At 45.3% G+C, this 18190-nt stretch overlaps 1 protein-coding gene across 1 annotated transcript in view; it reads right to left on the bottom strand.

Moving 5' to 3' along the window:
• Positions 1-18190, bottom strand: part of LOC110493460 (potassium voltage-gated channel subfamily KQT member 1-like) — a 129131-nt gene that overhangs the window by 85485 nt on the left and 25456 nt on the right. The window contains exons 2-5 of the mRNA XM_021567748.2: positions 9047-9122; positions 6947-7041; positions 6591-6631; positions 5317-5378 (exon numbers count right to left, since the gene is read on the bottom strand). Coding sequence (XP_021423423.1) covers positions 5317-5378; positions 6591-6631; positions 6947-7041; positions 9047-9122 — 274 coding nt within the window. The remainder of the gene's footprint in view (positions 1-5316; positions 5379-6590; positions 6632-6946; positions 7042-9046; positions 9123-18190) is intronic.

An 18190-nucleotide genomic window follows, 5' to 3' on the forward strand; every position in this document is an offset into this window, starting at 1 on the left:
GCAGTAGCAACCTGTAGTGGCTTATTATGGATGTTTTGGAGAAGTGGCTTCTTCAATGCTGAGCGGCCTTTCAGGTTATGTTGATGTAGGACTCGTTTTACTGTGGATATAGATACTTTTGTACCTGTTTCTTCCAGCATCTTCACAAGGTCCTTTGCTGTTGTTCTGGGATTTATTTGCACTTTTCGCACCAAAGTACATTAATCTCTAGGACAAGGAACGCGTCTCCTTCCTGAGCGGTATGATGGCTGCGTGGTCCCATGGTGTTTATACTTGCATGCTATTGCTTGTACAGATGAACGTGGTACCTACAGGCATTTGGAAATTGCTCCCAAAGATGAACCAGACTTGTGGTGGTCTACAATTTTTTTTCTGAGGTCTTGGCTGATTTCTTTTGATTTTCTCATGATGTCAAGCAAAGAGGCACTGAGTTTGAAGGTAGGCCTTGAAATACATCCACAGGCACATTTCCAATTGACTCAAATTATGTCAATTAGGCTATCAGAAGCTTATAAAGCCATGACATCATTTTCTGGAATTTTCCAAGCTGTTTAAAGGCACAGTCAACTTGGTGTATGTAAACTTCTGACCCACTGGAATTGTGATACAGTGAATTATAAGTGAAATAATCTGTCAGTAAACAATTGTTGGAAAAATGACTTGTGTCATGCACAAAGTAGATGTCCTAACCGACTTGCCAAACTATAGTATCTTGAGGCACCCATCCTGTTAGCGGGATCATTTTCATCAACCACAGCTGAAATGCGCCAAATTCAAATTAAATTACTAAAAATATTAAATTTTCATGAAATCACAAGTGCAATGTCAGATTTCAATAAAGCTTTTCGGCGAAAGCATACCAAGCGTTTATGTAAGGACATCCCTCTCAGTAGACAAAATATTACAAACAGCTAGCAGCCAAGTAGATTGGTCACGAAAGTCAGAAAAGCAATAAATTAAATTGCTTACCTTTGATGATCTTCGGATGTTTGCACTCACGAGACTCCCAGTTACACAATAAATGTTCCTTTTGTTCCATAAAGATTATTTTTATATCCAAAATACCTCCATTTGGTTGGCGCGTTATATTCAGAAATCCACAGGCTCGAGCGGTCACGACATCTCAGATGAAAATTCCAAATAGTATCCGTAATGTTCGTAGAAACATGTCCAAGTTTTTTATAATCAATCCTCAGGTTGTTTTTACAATATATAATCGATAATATATCAACTGGGACTGTAGCTTCTTCAATAGGAGAAAGAGAGAAAAGCTGTTGTGCGTGCAAAACGCTGCTGGCACCCAGCCATTCAATGTCGTGATGTGATCTTTCTCGTTCATTTTTCAAACTAAAAGCCTGAAATTATGTCTAAAGACTGGTCACACCATGGGGAAGCCATAGGAAAAGGAATATGGTTGATATCCCTTGAAATGGAGCGAAGGCAGGCTATGGAACATGGAGCTTTCAAAATAGAAGCCACTTCCGCGTTGGATTCTCCTCAGGTTTTCGCCTGCAATATCAGTTCTGTTATACTCACAGACAATATTTTGACAGTTTTGGAAACTTTAGAGTGTTTTCTATCCTAATCTGACAATCATATTCTAGATTCTGGGCCTGAGAAATAGGCAGTTTAATTTGGGTATGTTTGGGTATCAAAATACTGCCCCCTACACTCAACAGGTTAACAAGGAAATTGTGGAGTGGTTGAACATTTTTTTTTAATGACTCCAACCTAAGTGTATGTAAACATTCCCGACTTCAACTGTAGCCTCACTATTGTTATTTTACTGCTGCTGTTTAATTATTTGTTACTTTTATTTAAAAAATGTTATTTATCTATGTTTTACTTAACACTTAAGTATCTTAAACCTTCTTAAAGGATTGTTGGTTAAGGGCTTGTAAGTAATCATTTCACTGTAACCTGTTGTATTCGGCGCATGTGACAAATAAAATGTGATTTGGTTTTAAATTGTATTTGAATAGCATAAAGCACAAGAAAGAAATCTAACAACTTGGAGCTAGTCATTGTAAGTTCAAAGAGTCAATCACCCAACAAGATAACTTAAGAGAGTCGCTCTCTGATTCAGAGGGGTTGGGTTAAATTCAGTTGTACAACTGACTATAGGTATCTCCCTTTCCCTTTCCCTCTAGGAGTCCAGTAGGCTATAAAAGTCTGAGATAAAATAAGTCAAAAGTAGGAATATACTAGTTTTTTAAAGCGTTTCTGAGTAAGCTCACATAATAAGCTTCACAAGTTAATTAAGCCTACCTAAAATTCCGATCAGTCCAAAGTCTGGGGTGTGTGTGTAAGTGCGTGTGTGCTGGAGGCGAGCAAAAGCTTGGGACGGGACGGGGGGGGGGGAGTGTGGTGGGGGTACCTTTACCAGACAGGGGGAGACAGGCCAGGGCTGACCGGGAACAGATTGCCGGGTTGATCCAAGCAGCTGTGCAGCAGGCAACAGGAGTAGGTGTCACAACCGCTTGGGAGAAGCTTTTTTTGTGAGGCTGAGTAGGAGAGAGGCCTTCAACCTTACCAGTCAGGTGAGTGGTAGGGCAGATAAAAACCGTCTGAAGTGAAAAACTTGGTGAAAAACCATGGTAAAGTTGGCTTGAGTTTCGATACTTGTCAGACATTCAGGCCTTCAAACATCAATAGCTCAATAGAACACACACTGTCAGGCACACACACACACACACACACACACACACACACACACACACACACACACACACACACACACACACACACACAGACAAGCACACACAACACACACACACACACAGACAAGCACACACAACACACACTGATGTATACACTTGATTGATAATTCCTCAGGGCTGTTGGGAAACACCTTATTCCTGGCTGATTCTGCCATAATACCATGCTTGGCTCTGTCTGTGCGTTTGTGTTTTCTATTAGAAGTGACACGTGAAAATCATTCAACATTTAGGTGCTTTCTAGGAAATCCGAACTTTCTTTGGTTCAGAATGAGATCATTTTAAATTGCAGATAATTTTAAATTTTTTAATTCTATTCTGTGCGCAATAAACACTACTTGTATTCAATCAAATGCTTGTACTATATCATCCACTCCTTGATCATAGCAAGATGTCCCTCTTTGTCAGACTGAGACCAGAAGAACTCCTTCAGCTGCAGTAGAGAGGCTGTGTGTGAGCTGAGGCAGACCTTGTCTTATATGTGTGGGCTGAGGCGGGTGGAGGGAGACTAGAGAAGGAAAAGCCAAACAATGAGACGGACCTGGCCAGGCTGCCTCTGGAGCAGCAGACTGGAGGGAGGAGGGAATGGGCCGAGGCACGGGCAGACGGGGGGGGGGGTCAGCGGGTTCATCCACCTGCTGGCCGGGGGCACAGCACTGGAACCACCCCCCTCTCTCAGCCCAACAGGTGTGCTGGCCCCTGGCCGCCGTGGGCCCATCAAAACAAGAGATTCACACGACTAGAACCATAATATGAGAGGACACACACAGAAAACAGTCATTACAGGCCGAGTGAGGGAGCGCTCCGGGTATCACGTGTTTTTGCTGTTCTTTTTTTGCTACCGCTGTGTGGAATCGGTCACCATGGCAACTCTCCTACGAGTCATGCAAAACACTATTCATATTGGTACTCGGGGAGCATGCAGTGATTGGAGCCACATTTGTTTTGGGGGCATTCGTTTCCTCACGCTAGGCTGCTGCTGCCTGCTGCTCTGATCGGCGATTTCCCCTGAACTGGTCTGCTAATTAGGAACCTTTCCATCCGGTTGGTTTGCTGTGTGCCACAGGATGCAGGAGGGACAGCGAGGGTGTTTTATAAAGTGAGGTTTATGTTACCAAACAGGAGATTGAGATCACAACGTGCACGGACAGCAAATGGGCCAGAACTCAATCTCCTTTACTCTCCTGTAGGGTTAGTCTTTAGTTCAGGATCATTTCACTCCTGTCAAGAGCAGAGGGTTTGGAGAGCTGTGGTCTTTCCCTCATGCATTATAGTAGACATGGAGCCACGAGCCAAAAGTCAATATCTATAGCAAAAACCATGGTAAAATGGAGAAAATCATTGAACCGCACACACACACACACACATAAGACACAACACACACTCAATTTCTCTCGGAGCTTCCAGGGAAGCAGACCTCTAAATGACAGGCAGGCTAATGGCTCCGATGCCAGCCGTAATGTCGTCCTGTGAGACTTCCCTGAGCGGAAAAACAAAGGCTCCCGACGCAAGTGAAAGCCAGCACACATGCTCACAGTCACAAGTCTGCAGTGGGCACCACATCACTGCCCGCAGGCTCCAGTTGGACCAACCAACGGTGGCACAAATTGGTCCCTGGTGTGCAATGAGGTGGTACTATTTACTATCTGCCACTTTATTCCTTGTACCTATATCTTTATTTCTAGTATGTGTGCATATCTACCTCAGTTACCGCGCACTCCTGCACATCGACTCAGTACTGGTATCCCTTGTGTATAGACAGCCAAGTTATCATTACTCATTATGTATCTATTATTACTTTTATTATGACCTGTTTTACTCTTCTATTATTTCTCTATTTTCTTTCTCTCGGCATTGTAAGGAAGGGCCCATAAGCCGTTCACTGTTAGTCCCACACCTGTTGTTTGCGAAGCAAGCGACGAATACAACTTGATTTGATTTTGATGACTGGGGATCAGGCAGGCATCACATGGTGGCACTTCCCGGTCCACTCTGCCTAGCGGGTCACGCCTGGTTACAGCACATAACACAGCTGCTGCCTATTGGCCATGCTCCACTGAGGACCAGAGAGATATGCGTGTGCTCTCTCCCTGCAAGCTTGTATTAGAATGTCCTTTTAAAACATTCATGTTCCCCTATGGAAACACAAAAAACAAGTCACAACCCACCGTCTCCACAATATAACTTGTTGTAGAACCCCCCCCCCCCCCCCCCCCCCCCCTTATGGTTTAAAGCTTATTTACTGCAATGCTACACATTTTGTCATGGGGGTGCAGAGAAAAGGAGACTATAAGTTGAAAGCCGGACTGAGTTCCTTGAAGAAAAATGTAGGGCGCGTTGCCCCACAGTTTGGGAACCACTGTTGTAGAGGACAGAGGGTAGCGGGTCGTTGGTAAAGCATGAAAACCCTGAGGAGATGTGAATGAACAGGAAAAGAACACCTCGTGTGTCACGTACGCATCGCTAGAGGAGAGGAGGCATTTGTTTAAAGGCTCAGCCATGGGACCGAAACCAGCCATAACACATACTGTTGGAAAAGATTCCATCACACACAGTCTCACGTACACATGCTAGCGCGGGCACACAAGGCTGTTCTTACCTTGTCCTCCAGGCGGATCAGTCTGGCTCCCACAGTGTGGTATTCCTTATCTACGCCTTTCTCTGAAAAACAACAACAACACAGCATCTCCAACAGCAACGGACGGCAGGTTTCATCAGCGTGTCGCACACCACGTTGCAATGAGCACTTCATTGTTTGAAATATGAACCTTTCAATACCTGTTATGAGGCACGTCTTACTTCGCTTTCAAAGTAGCCTACTAGATCTCCGTTCTACATTTCTAACGGATGTTTTCATCTCTGTCACATGGAAACGCTCGCATGTGCGGTGCCCTTTCGACTGTGTTTTCCGATAATTGCATTATGTTATGACAAACATTCGCACAAACATTCGCAGGTGGCCTCCGGCCTTGTGCGCAATGCTGCGCTTATAATGCGAATAAATAGCAGTTGAACAACATTTGAAGCTATACATTGTGATCTGTTTCATCAGAATCATTGCTTTTTAAAGTTATTTGCATGTAGCTTAGTTGTACTAACATACTGGTTGTATGAATTTGGGATCCATCTTCCCACAACTGTCTCAGAGTCTGTTTGGAATAGGCTATTTCTTTCTTGACAACCTGACCAATAGAATAGATACACTTTTGTACTATGGGGGATAGTAGATTGACATATGGTCGTGATTGTGCTGTTTGTTACTCATCTTGTCGGCCGAGGAAAAGTAAATGTGGACTGTTAGTCTACAATCTTCAAAGTTCGCATCAGAATTCGGTAAGAAGGGCCGCATGTCATTGCATCCTAGGAGGGGGTACGCAGAGGAGGAGAAGAAGAGAGAAGGAAGGATAGGAGGGTGGTATGGAGAAGGAGGAGAAAGAAGGAGATGAGGAGAGAGGAGAAAGAGGGAGGAGGGGGTACGCAGAGGAGGAGAAGAAGAGAGAAGGAAGGATAGGAGGGTGGTATGGAGAAGGAGGAGAAAGAAGGAGATGAGGAGAGAGGAGAAAGAGGGAGGAGGGGGTACGCAGAGGAGGAGAAGAAGAGAGAAGGCGGCGGAGGATAGGGAGACGGGATGGCAGCGTTGTGCATACAAATACTAGCGTGTGTACCAAACACACATAGTCAAACATATACACACTCACACACTACGTATACACACTATACACACTGGGGATCTCTTCGCAGAAGATTTAGTCTAGTCCAGCCTTATCGTCGTTCCTCGCTGTCTTTGTTTGTGAGATGAGGGGGCACAGTGAGGAGTGACACGAGTTTATCAGATCAACTCTGGCCTGGTGAGTTTCCTCTGGTGGGTTTTACCTGGCAAAAACATTCCTGGTTTCCCCAATGTGTGGTCTAGTCTGGGAAAAGAAGGAGAACATGAGAGACACGTTATGGGAAAATTGAAACATTGGACGAAGCTCTATAGCATTTGTTAGTGTTTCATCTATGTGACAGAAATAGAGAGAGAGAGAAAGAGAGAGAGAGAGAGAGAGAGAGTAAGCTGAGAGAGAGAGAGAGAGTAAGCTGAGAGACAGATATAGATAGGGAGGAAGAGACAGACAGAGAGAGAGACAGGGAGAAAGAGAGAGAGCGAGAGCGAGACAGGGAGAAAGAAAGAGAGCGAGAGCGAGAGAACACAAAGTAAAAAGAGAGAGAGAGATTTAATGGCCCACCTCCTCTGTAGCTCCTTAATGCGGACCATCATGGTGAGGTGTCCCTGGTTGTACTGCTCCATCACGTCCCTCACGTCGTACGGCTTCCTCGCTTGCTGTAGAGCGGGAATATTGTATTGTAGCAAACCAAACACAACACACACAGCACATTGTCACCCACGGTCATCCCTAGGGGACTCCCTCAGGTCAACAGTCGTCACTCTTGCTGCTGGTGGTTATCTGATCCACCTCTACGCAGACAACAACATTCTGTATACTTCTGGCCCTTCTTTGGACACTGTGTTAACAAACATCCAGACGAGCTTCAATGCCATACAACTCTCCTTCCGTGGCCTCCAACTGCTCTTAAAAGCAAGTAAGTATAAATGCATGCTCTTCAACCGATTGCTGCCTGCACCTGCCCGCCCGTCTAGCATCACTACTCTGGACGGTTCTGACTTAGAATGTGTGGACAACTACAAATACCTAGGTGTCTGGTTAGACAGTAAACTCTCCTTCCAGACTCATAAGCATCTCCAATCTAGAATTGGCATTCCTATTTCGCAACAAAGCATCCTTCACTCATGCTGCCAAACATACCCTCATAAAACTGACTATCATACCGATCCCTGACTTCGGCGATGTCATTTACAAAATAGCCTCCAACACTCTACTCAGCCAATTGGATGCAGTCTATCACAGTGCCACCCGTTTTGTCACCAAAGCCCCATATACTACCCACCACTGCGACCTGTATGCTCTCGTTGGCTGGCCCTCGCTTCATATTCATCGCCAAACCCACTGGTTCCAGGTCATCTATAAGTCTTCGCTAGGTAAAGCCCAGCCTTATCTCAGCTCACTGGTCACCATAGCAGCACCCACCCGTAGCATGCGCTCCAGCAGGTATATTTCACAGGTCATCCCCAGAGCCGATTCCTCCTTTTGCAGCCTTTCCTTCCAGTTCTCTGCTGCCAATGACTGGAACGAATTGCAAGAATCACTGAGGCTGGAGACTCACATCTCCCTCACTTGCTTAGGGTACCAGCTGTCAGAGCAGCTTACAGATCACTGCACCTGTACATAGCCCATCTGTGGATGGCCCATCCAACTGCCTCATCCCCATACTCTTTTTTTGCTCCTTTGCACCCCAGTATCTCTACTTGCACATTTCATCTTCTGCACATCTATCACTCTAGTGTTTAATTGGTATATTGTAATTATTTTGCCACAATGGCCTATTTATTGCCTTACCTCCCTAATCTTACCTCATTTGCACACACTGTATATAGACTTTTTCTATTGTGTTATCGACTGTAGGTTTATTTATTCCATGTGTAACTCTGTGTTGTTGTTTGTGTCCCACTGCTTTGCTTTATCTTGGCCAGGTCGCAGTTGTAAATGAGAACTTGTTCTCAACTTGCCTAGCTGGTTAAATAAAGGTGAAATTAAAAAAATTAAAAACACAGTGCTTCGTTGTTGCAGTGTGTATTGACGATGAGGAAGCCAAGGGAAGAGGGCCTGTTCAGCAGGCTTTCACTTGTTGTGTTGGGGGAGTTGTTTTGTGTGAGGAGAATGCTATCTTGTGACTGAGGTTGCATCACCCAATTGAACATGACGAGCCAGTATGGTGGGGTCTGTTCACCATCTAGAAATAATGAAGTGATGAGAAGATGGTTGAGTGTGAAGACAGAAACCGTGACCTGTGTTTGTTGGTGACTGTTGGAGACGGCAACCACGTTCAGATCAGAAACGACTAAAGGCCAAGTGAGGCCATTCTGTGGTAGGTAGGTGCCTCGTCTCCTACAGCTGTGCAGTGAGAGACTCTAACCACACAAGCGGAGGTGAACAGGGTTCCCATGATACTGCGGCTGAACTGACGACAGGCCAGACACAGACGTGCAGGTGCAAGTTGCAGGCACCGACGCCGTCTTACACACACATACATTGTGCACTCCGCCCACACACTGCGTATATGCAAATGCAAGTGGGCACACGCACACACGGCAGTCCTGCAGCTGCACAACATTCCCTTGTGCTCACCCTCACCTTCCTTAGCAAGCACAACACTATTCTCTCTACCCTCCCTCCTCCTCCCCTCTCTTCCTCCACCCTGTCTTTTACCTGAAATTTCTGTCTGGCCACAAAGTACTTCATTCTCCGGAGTACTTTGACTGCTGCTTTGTGGGCGTGAGACAACCTGAGGGAGACAAACACAGTTCATTTGGTTGCACTGTCGAGAGGAGAACTGGCAAGAAAGGATTTCATTGTTCGTGACGCTGTATCCTGCGCACATGACAAATACATGTTGATTTGATTTGTTCCAGCACACAAGGGGTTAAGCCTGCAGATGTTTCCCCTGTCTCAGTTGTATTTCCTTATAAAAGCAACCTGGCTTGTTTTCTGCTCTCAAAACAACATAACATTTGTACAACTTGCATGCTTCCAGCCATTCTAATTGGCTTGTACTGCATTCATTTATGCAGAATGTATGTACTATGCAATGGCAAAACACATATGGCTTCGAGGGCTAGGAGAGTCCCCCTCCTTACCACACACACACACACACACACACACACACACACACACACAAAACACCAACGCAGACACACTAACACATGCAAGTGTGTGCACGAAAGCACACACACTCTCAAACAAACACACTGTGTGCTAGAACTGTATGATCTCATCCTCTGGAACTAAACAGGTTTCTCATACAACTCACGGATGTTGAACTCTGATGAACTTGTTGTTCGTCTGTAGGTTTCGCCGCAATATTAAAACTGTGAATTTGTGTCCTTCTGTGAATCTGGAACAACCAAACATCTTGTGTAATCTGAGTCACACACACACGCACACGCACACACACACACACGCGCACACACGCACACGCACACACACATAAACACACACACACACACACACACACACTGGCTCAACACGCCTCATTTGTGTCAACAAATGGGAAAACCACCGGCACTAAACTAAACACCATAACAGCACACATAGTAGCCTAGTTATAGCCGCAAGAGTACAGACCCACTTCTTCCATCACGCAAGTGCTTTGCATGATGTGTTGATGTTCGCTTGGCTTCACTGTCTAAGCTGAAATGCACAACAAGATGCACACAGATCTGGTAAAAAAATATATATGTGTTGTTGTGAGCCAAATGTGACTGTTGGAGATGACACGGCCATATTTGGGTGTACGTGTGAGTACGATACTTTGATGTGTGTGTGTGAGGGCAAAACTTGGGAGGGTGTTTATGTGCGGTTCGACTGCTGACAACTTCCATGGGTCATGGGGTCATGGCTAGAGGATGACCACAGAGCAGTAGAGGAAGTGGTGACCTGCTAGCTAGATCTGGAAATAGGCCCTCAGAGTCTATTCCAGATCCGTTTGGATTATTTTTGGTCCGTGTATAGAATGTGTGCCCTCTCATTTTACAGTTTAACATTCAAGCGGTGGTTTCATATTTCTGGACTGTTATTATATTGTTGTACTATGCTGTCTCTGTACTGGAGGTACTGTGTGCTAGGACTGCAGCGTGAGTAGTAATGGGCACTCAGTGACAACCCATGTGTTGCTTCTTTCTGACACTAGCTGTGCTGACAGATCAAAGAGAATGCAATCAATTCAATATGGATATTTTTTTGGGAGGTCTGTCTTAAAAGCGGAGCTGAAATATCTGCTTTTCCTTCACGTGTGTTTTAAAACATGTGACCCTTCCCCTTTGGCCTTATCGCTGACATCAAGGGGGCTGGATAAGCCGCCCGGGATGGCGTTTGGAGTGCGTCTCGAGAGACGCCGGATTAACGCTGAGCGACGCCGCCGGATTCTTTAACAAGAACATTCTGAAGGAAGTCAGAGCGGGGACACCTTGTACAATAGCACAGAGATGAGAAACGGGCACAGGAACAAACGAGAGACAGAAGACGGAGTTGCCATCCCCTTCAAAGATAACGACACAACATAGTCTGCAAAGTCACCAAGTATGGAGATTAAAAGAATGTGGCCCCAAAACCCCCAAAAAACATCCTCCCATAACTAGAGAGAAAGTGTGTGCGTGTGACACACTTTGCCGGGCTCTGAGCGTGACTGTGGTGAGAGATAAGGTCTTCTCTGCTGAAGTGCTCCAAAGCAAATGAATGGCTCCATTCTGAAGGCAGCAGCCCTTTGTTGGGGGGATGTATGGGGGTACAAGACTTGTTGTGACTGCTGCGTTCCAGCCCTACAGCTGGCTAGCTGGTTCTCTGTGAAGAAGCACACCCTCCCGCCTTTGTGGAGTCAACAAGCCCAGTCTGAAGACTTCATTAGAGGGTAGGGACAACAAAAGGACTTAACAGACAATACACTGACAGGGGCCATAAAACATATGGATCAAAGCAGACTGCTGGGACTGCTTTTTCCGCCCTCAGATCTGGGCCTATACGAGGAAATGCACACGAACAATACCAAACAAAAAGCCGAGGCGGTGTTCCCCCCCCCCCCCCCCCCCCCCCCCCCCCCCCCCTTCATTTTTGCACCCCCTCCTCCGTCTTCCCAAGTGCAAGGAGGATGTGTTTTTGCACCGAGTTGTAGATTGAACATAATTGGGAAAGAAAACACATGTAGGAAACAGAAAACACGTGCAGTTTCGATCACGGGACTGTTTCCCCCCTCGTTTCCCAAATGCACATGCATGCTTGGCAAGTGACCGTGATAAAAGAACAACATATTTTACACAACTTAAAGTTGGCCCCAGATGCGGCGCTCAACCACATTTGGAGTGTCAGCTTTCCCACATCTCTCTCTCTCGATGGTTGATGACTCACAACACTTGCTGCTAGTCTCATTCTTCCTCTCCTCTCCTCTCCTCTCCTCTCCTCTCCTCTCCTCTCTTTTATTTCTCCACACAACACAATGCATCCCAGGGATCCTCTGGAGTCAGCAAGCGTTTCATCTCCCACACACAGACTTCAATATTGTTTTGATTGTCCTGTGCCGTATGATTTCAGGGCCAAGGGGGACGCGTGTTTATTCCAGTGAATACCCAGGCTTAAGACTGCCAACAGTCTTCCACAGACTCGCCATTCTTCATCAGGGCTACTGTGGTCAATTCAATTGGGTACAGTGTTGAGGAGAAATGAGTTGGTGTGGTCCTTTGAAATCCTGGACAGATTATAGCCACATGCCATCCATTGGCACTTGGAGGTTTCTCTCTTAATAAAGCTTTCTGGGTTGATTTTTCCAGGTGGTTACTTTAGAAACTTCATAGTAGTCCTTAGTAACAGTCCGCCTCTCTGCTGTTCCTTGGCTGGAGCCAGTCTAATATCCTGTCCGTGTTTCCTAGGAGCACACAGTGTAATAACGTCTGGGGACGGAGTCCGTCAGGGGAAAGAGGCTTTAGAGTCTAGAGTTACAGGTCGATGGTCAGAGCACAGCAAAGGCCTGTGGTCGATGATCAGCTTCGGGAGGGGTCTTTGATCAATGCAAGAGGAAAACAGACACCCACAACATTTCTGTATCAAATCAGAAGAGGCCCTGGATTATCTCTACACTTTACACTTGAAATATGAGAGGGGTTTAATTAGCCGGGAGCCAGTAACTGTCTTTCATGTCAAATTCAGTCGGTGTGTTGTTGAATCATCAGCGAGACAGAGAGGTTGTTTGCTTGCAGGAGTCTGTCTCTAGTCTCTCTCTACCCTGCTGTGTATAGTTACTGGTGATGTGTGTTGTTGGTTAGTTACCGCTCTCTCTCTCTCTCTCTCTGGGGGTGTCTGCTCCAGTTGTCTTTGTGTCTGCAGCCCCAGTCAGAGACAAGCAGGACCGATCAATAGGCCTTGATCACACAATGTTTGAGACAATAGCAGGCTGCACTCAGCGCGGCCCGGCCAGGCTGGTAATGAGCACGTGAACACATGAAAGCCTGTGTATTTAATAGCTGACAACAAAGAGAGGAGAGGCCGTGATTTACGTGCCGTGCCATGTCACCACAGCAGAAATGAGGAACAGTGGGGCACGAAGCCTGCTGCAGCCTGCCACATCTGTCATACATTTCTGTCTCCTAGATTCACCGGAGGAAAGGGCTGGTTGACACTAGCATGGGGTGGTAGAGGACTCCGTTTCTCACTCTCTCTATCCCACACACACATAAATATACACACACAACCACATGCTAGTATCACGTGTAAACACACACAAACACATCCTTCTACCACCCTGGTGTAATTCTAAAGGTACTGCAATTTGAGGTTTGATTTCTAAATGGTTGAGAGAGAACCAAACAAAGAAAATTGCCTCTCTAGAATGACTGAGTATATCATTCTGACCAAAACCCCACCCACATTTAATGAGCCCACTTTCACAACGTGCGATTACAGAGGAGAAGTGGAAAAGGGTCCCTCGTTGCTGATAGAGGTGAACGCTCGAGCCAAACAGAGTTGAACAGTTGAACTTTGACCACCCTGAACCCTGTGCTTGGACAATACCAGGAAGAAAACCTCAAGTTAAGGACATGCGCACGCACGCACACACCCGAACACACACAGAAATACAATTATTGTTGGACAGGGTTTAGTGAGTAATGTCTAGTTCTCAGGTGCAGGCTACACACCTCTACAGACCTCCAGACATCAGTAGGTCCTGAGTCCTGCTCTCAGAGTTCAGCTGACAGAAACAGTAAAGGCACTTCGGCTCGTGTCCGGGTGCGGGTTAAAGAAAAACTCCACCCAGAGGGCCATCATTACACAGATGATTTCTGTACTTTGAAAGCTACATACACTGTATCTTGCAAACTTGAGTGCTGACAAGCAAAAAACACCCCGGGACTATTTCAACACTGGACTAATGAAACAAATATCAAAAGGTCGGTTTTGGGTGGAGTTTTCCTTGAACTCATTATTTAAATTATTTAAGGGCTAAGTGACAGAGTAGGCTACTTCCCTATGAATGTCTGGACATGTCAATAGTGGATCTGCTACTGTTAAACAATACTACTACTACATGTAAATCACTTCTACTACTACTTCTACTTTAGTTATGCAAAACAACACACAGACAGATTCAGGATGTCATTGAAATGATTATGTTTGTACAGAACCGGATTTTTCACTTTGCATACTTGGGCTGGCTAGATACAGTAAAGAGCAACCAATCCACAGGTGAATAGGCGAAACCATTTTTTGAAATACAGTTTTATCTTATTTATTTAATGATGGAAAGTCAAAGAACAGTCCAAGAACTCGCTTAAGGGTGATTTGATTTGATTCGATATATGTGCGAGTGAAAGAAAGTAAGAAGCTCTGACCTCAGCTTCACAAAATCTCCTTAATTAGGGAAGTGGTGATGTTGGAGGTTACCTAAGCTAAGGAGGTTATTCAACAAAGGAGCCGACAAGAGCAGAGCAGGAGCTACCCCTTCCATAGAGAGAGGAGGGGAAGGGGAAATGTCTCTGGTTGGTTTGGGCATAAACAGCCCTTTAAATAAGTGGTAAAAGGCTGGCTCACTGACTGACTGACTGACTGACTGACTGACTGACTGACTGACTGACTGACTGACACTGCCATATAAGGAGGGGAGGAGAACCACCGTCCACACATGTACATTGCACAAGCATACACACAGAAGCACAAGTCTCCATACCTAAACACATACAGTAAACGAACATAGACCTCAACTCCGGAGCACAGTCACACGCCTCCCCTCCCTCCCATGTCAGCCTGGGCTACAGTATCGGGGTGCAGGTTTTGGTGATGTGGTGGGGAGTGTGTATGTGCGCGCGTGGGTGTGTGTGTGTGTGGGGGGGTATGATTGAGAAGTTGGCGAGGAAGGGGAGGGGTTTTGGGTTTCTCCAGTGGAGGACAGGCTAGAGAGAGAGGTGCCGAAGCAGGAGCTATAATTCATGGTCTAATAGGATTTGGTGCTGTTTAGCAGGATTAGTGCATGTTAGAGAAATACTCCCTTTATAGCTGCCAGTTAGGGGTCCTGGAAAAACACCACACTGGACCCTTGTTTTAAAAAAATACATTTCTGTGATTACCCCCTCCAGCGGAGGCCTTGGCTCAGTAGAAGCGTCTTTCATATAGCCGGCTGTATTGGGATTAAATTGGCTGCTTCTTTCATAGGCGTATGATAATCCGAGCACATGAGCCCAGCGTGGGGATGTGAAGAGGGGGACTGTGTGTGTGTGTATGTGTGGTTGTGTATGTGTGGTTGTGTTTGTGTGTGTGTGTGTGTGTGTGTGTGTGTGTGTGTGTGTGTGTGTGTGTGTGTGTGTGTGTGTGTAAGAAGTTAGAAGGAACAATTAGAGACACCTTCTTTTTGGGGAGCCAGGGGCTGCTGGAGGTGCGGTCACAGGCTTGCCCACATTCGTTCAGCCTGACTTAGCTCTCTCTATGGGCCCAGCCAACGGGAGGGAGAGACAGAGAGAGGGAGAGAGAGAGAGAGAGAGAGAGAGAGAGAGAGAGAGAGAGAGAGAGAGAGAGAGAGAGAGAGAGAGAGAGAGAGAGAGAGAGAGAGAGAGAGAGAGAGGAAGGGAGAGAGATGGAATAAGCCCAGAAGGCAGAGAGAGAGGCTGACCCTGTGCCTCCAGAGCTGAGGGCTTCCTTTCAGAAGCTAGGCAGGATTATAAAACCATTCTTTCTTTGAAAGAAGTTATTCTTCCATTCTTGTTTTTGTGGTAAAATGGGTGGGTGGGTGGGGGGTGGGGGGGTCTGGCTGACATTAAAGCCTTGTGTTTAATTACTCTTTTCTCTTCTGATCAGCCCTTTTGTTCCCCTTCAGCTGTGGGAAGGCCTGGTTGGCTTCTCTACAGGGTGGTGTGTGTGTGTGTGTGAGTGTGTGTGTGTGTGTGTGTGAGTGTGTGTGTGTGTGTGTGTGTGTGTGTGTGTGTGTGTGTGTGTGTGTGTGTGTGTGTGTGTGTGTGTGTGTGTGTGTGTGTGTGTGTGTGTGTGTAATAGAAAGAGTTAGAAAGAAAGAAAGAAAGAAAGAAAGAAAGAGAGATACTGTAGGCACAGCGAGAAAGTTTGGTGTATCAAAAAGTTCCCTTCACTACCCGCTATGTGCTCCCTCCCTCTGTCCAGATCAGTAGAGGGAGACACCTGCCACTAGAAGAGAGAGAGAGAGACAGTGTGTGTGTGTGTGTGTGTGTGTGTGTGTGTGTGTGTGTGTGTGTGTGTGTGTGTGTGTGTGTGTGTGTGTGTGTGCCTACTTGTAAACAGTATGGTTACGTTATATAAAATGTTGTGAAATTGACCATATTAAATGACAGAAGGGCATGTACGTGATAGGCCTACCTGGCATACATGATTATGATGGCCATCATCCTTCTTAACAGTGTCATAAAGTGTATTTTTTTTACTTTCTCTGGAAAATATAGCTCAGCAAAGAACAGGAATCAGAAAAGAGGATGCTACAATGCAGTGGCACAGTTAAAGAAATCTGAAAACTTCACACCAAATATATTATGAGAATAGCCAACACTTTCAGGCAAGTTCGAATACATTGCAATCCCTTTTTAACATAGCTAAAGCTAGCTCTCCACTGTTCATGTAGCTAGCAAGCTAATGTTAGCTAGCCTATCACTAAAGATGGTGGTGTACAAAACAACTAAATACACTCATGCCTTGTTGAGGCAACAACAGTACATTTGATTCACTCTATATACTGTATATATAGTGATAATTGTAAAAAAAAAATCTAGAAGAGGCCTGTGTATTAAATGTAACTCATACCCATAATAACAACTAGCTAATTATGGCAGGCTAGCTAGCGCCTAGCGCTGAGTTAGCTAACGTTAACGGTTAGCATGCGACCTTTAGATACACATAAAAAAAGTAACTTTATAAAATACTTATCATTAGCGTGGGTCATATGTACTCATGAAAATATACTTAATACGAGCCATCGTTTGTAAAAAATTTAGAAAAAAAATTACACGCCAAAACATTTATAACGAAAATATATTTTTTCTGAGACGCCATCTTGTCTCATTGATTTACATACAAACTTAACTAGCCATGTTTTTCCACTCGGTCAAAACAGTTAAATTATAAATAAAGACTACGGGAAAACTCATCATGGTTTAGATAAACATGCTATCTCTAGATTTCATAAACGAAATCACGCTTGTAAATATTACAAACTTGAAAACAGGATGAATAAGAAAACACTGACAACTGACAATTATGCACTGGGCTTCTCTTCCTCCTTCTCTTCTTCCAATGTATGAAGTGTGCGCCTGCAGCTAACAGTTTGAATGTCTCCCCCTAGTGGTAGCGTTAAATATACATGTAGCTATATTAAAGCAAAACCATGGAGGACTACAATAATAATGTGGTGAACAAACAAACTTAGATTCTATATATTTACATATTTTGGACTCAATCACAGGAGTTTTTTTGTCCTGCTCCTGCATTAATCCCAGTCATCAGCGACAGAGCATGGGCTAAGCACATGTTTGACATCAATGTGTGAATAATTACAATGGTAATAAAAACATTTTTTTGGGGAAATGTTATATAACATACTATTTACAAGTAGAATGGAATGGTTTACCTTGTGTGGTAGGATTTGTGCGCTTTGACACTGGTGTCATAACCAGCCATAAAATATTGCTATATATGTCACAACACATCTAAATATACAGTATGTGTCATGACAGTGTTGTGACAATGTTATATGACATGGTTAAATAAAATGTTACTGTAATTTCAGTGTGTGTGTGAGTGTGTGTGTGTGTGTCACACACCACTTTCTCTCTCTCAGTTTCCTTAGGGCCTAAGGAAACAGCGAGAGGGAAATTGGTGTGGCCTTTCTTTGTATGAGTAGTCAACCTGACAGGAGAGAGAGAGAGAGAGAGAGAGAGACATCGAGAGAGAGAGAGACAGCGAGAGAGAGCGAGATCGAGAGCGAGAGAGAGCGATTAAAAGGAGTGAGAGATAGAAGAAAATTCTGGAAATGCTCCTGACATGCAGCACTTATCTCCTCCCTGGGGGCATGAAGGTAGGAGGCCCTCCTAGGCCCCGTCAGGAGCCCCACTGCCCCTCAGCCATAGAAGTGATCCATCACACACACATGCATACCCGCACACACACACCACAGAGTAATTAGGCTAGCAGCAGGGTCACTCGTCCAAACAAGGTGCCAGTGATAGACAGAAGGGCTGTCTCTATAGGCTAGGCTGAGAGGGAGACGAGAGGAGAGTCACGGGAAGACAGGAGGGAGGGATATTTGAGGCACTAGGAAGGGCTCCACTAGAGTGGCATGGAACCCCCTCTCCATTGTTT

The sequence above is a fragment of the Oncorhynchus mykiss genome, chromosome 2 (assembly GCF_013265735.2).
Source record: "Oncorhynchus mykiss isolate Arlee chromosome 2, USDA_OmykA_1.1, whole genome shotgun sequence".
NCBI classification, from domain to species: Eukaryota; Metazoa; Chordata; class Actinopteri; order Salmoniformes; family Salmonidae; genus Oncorhynchus; species Oncorhynchus mykiss.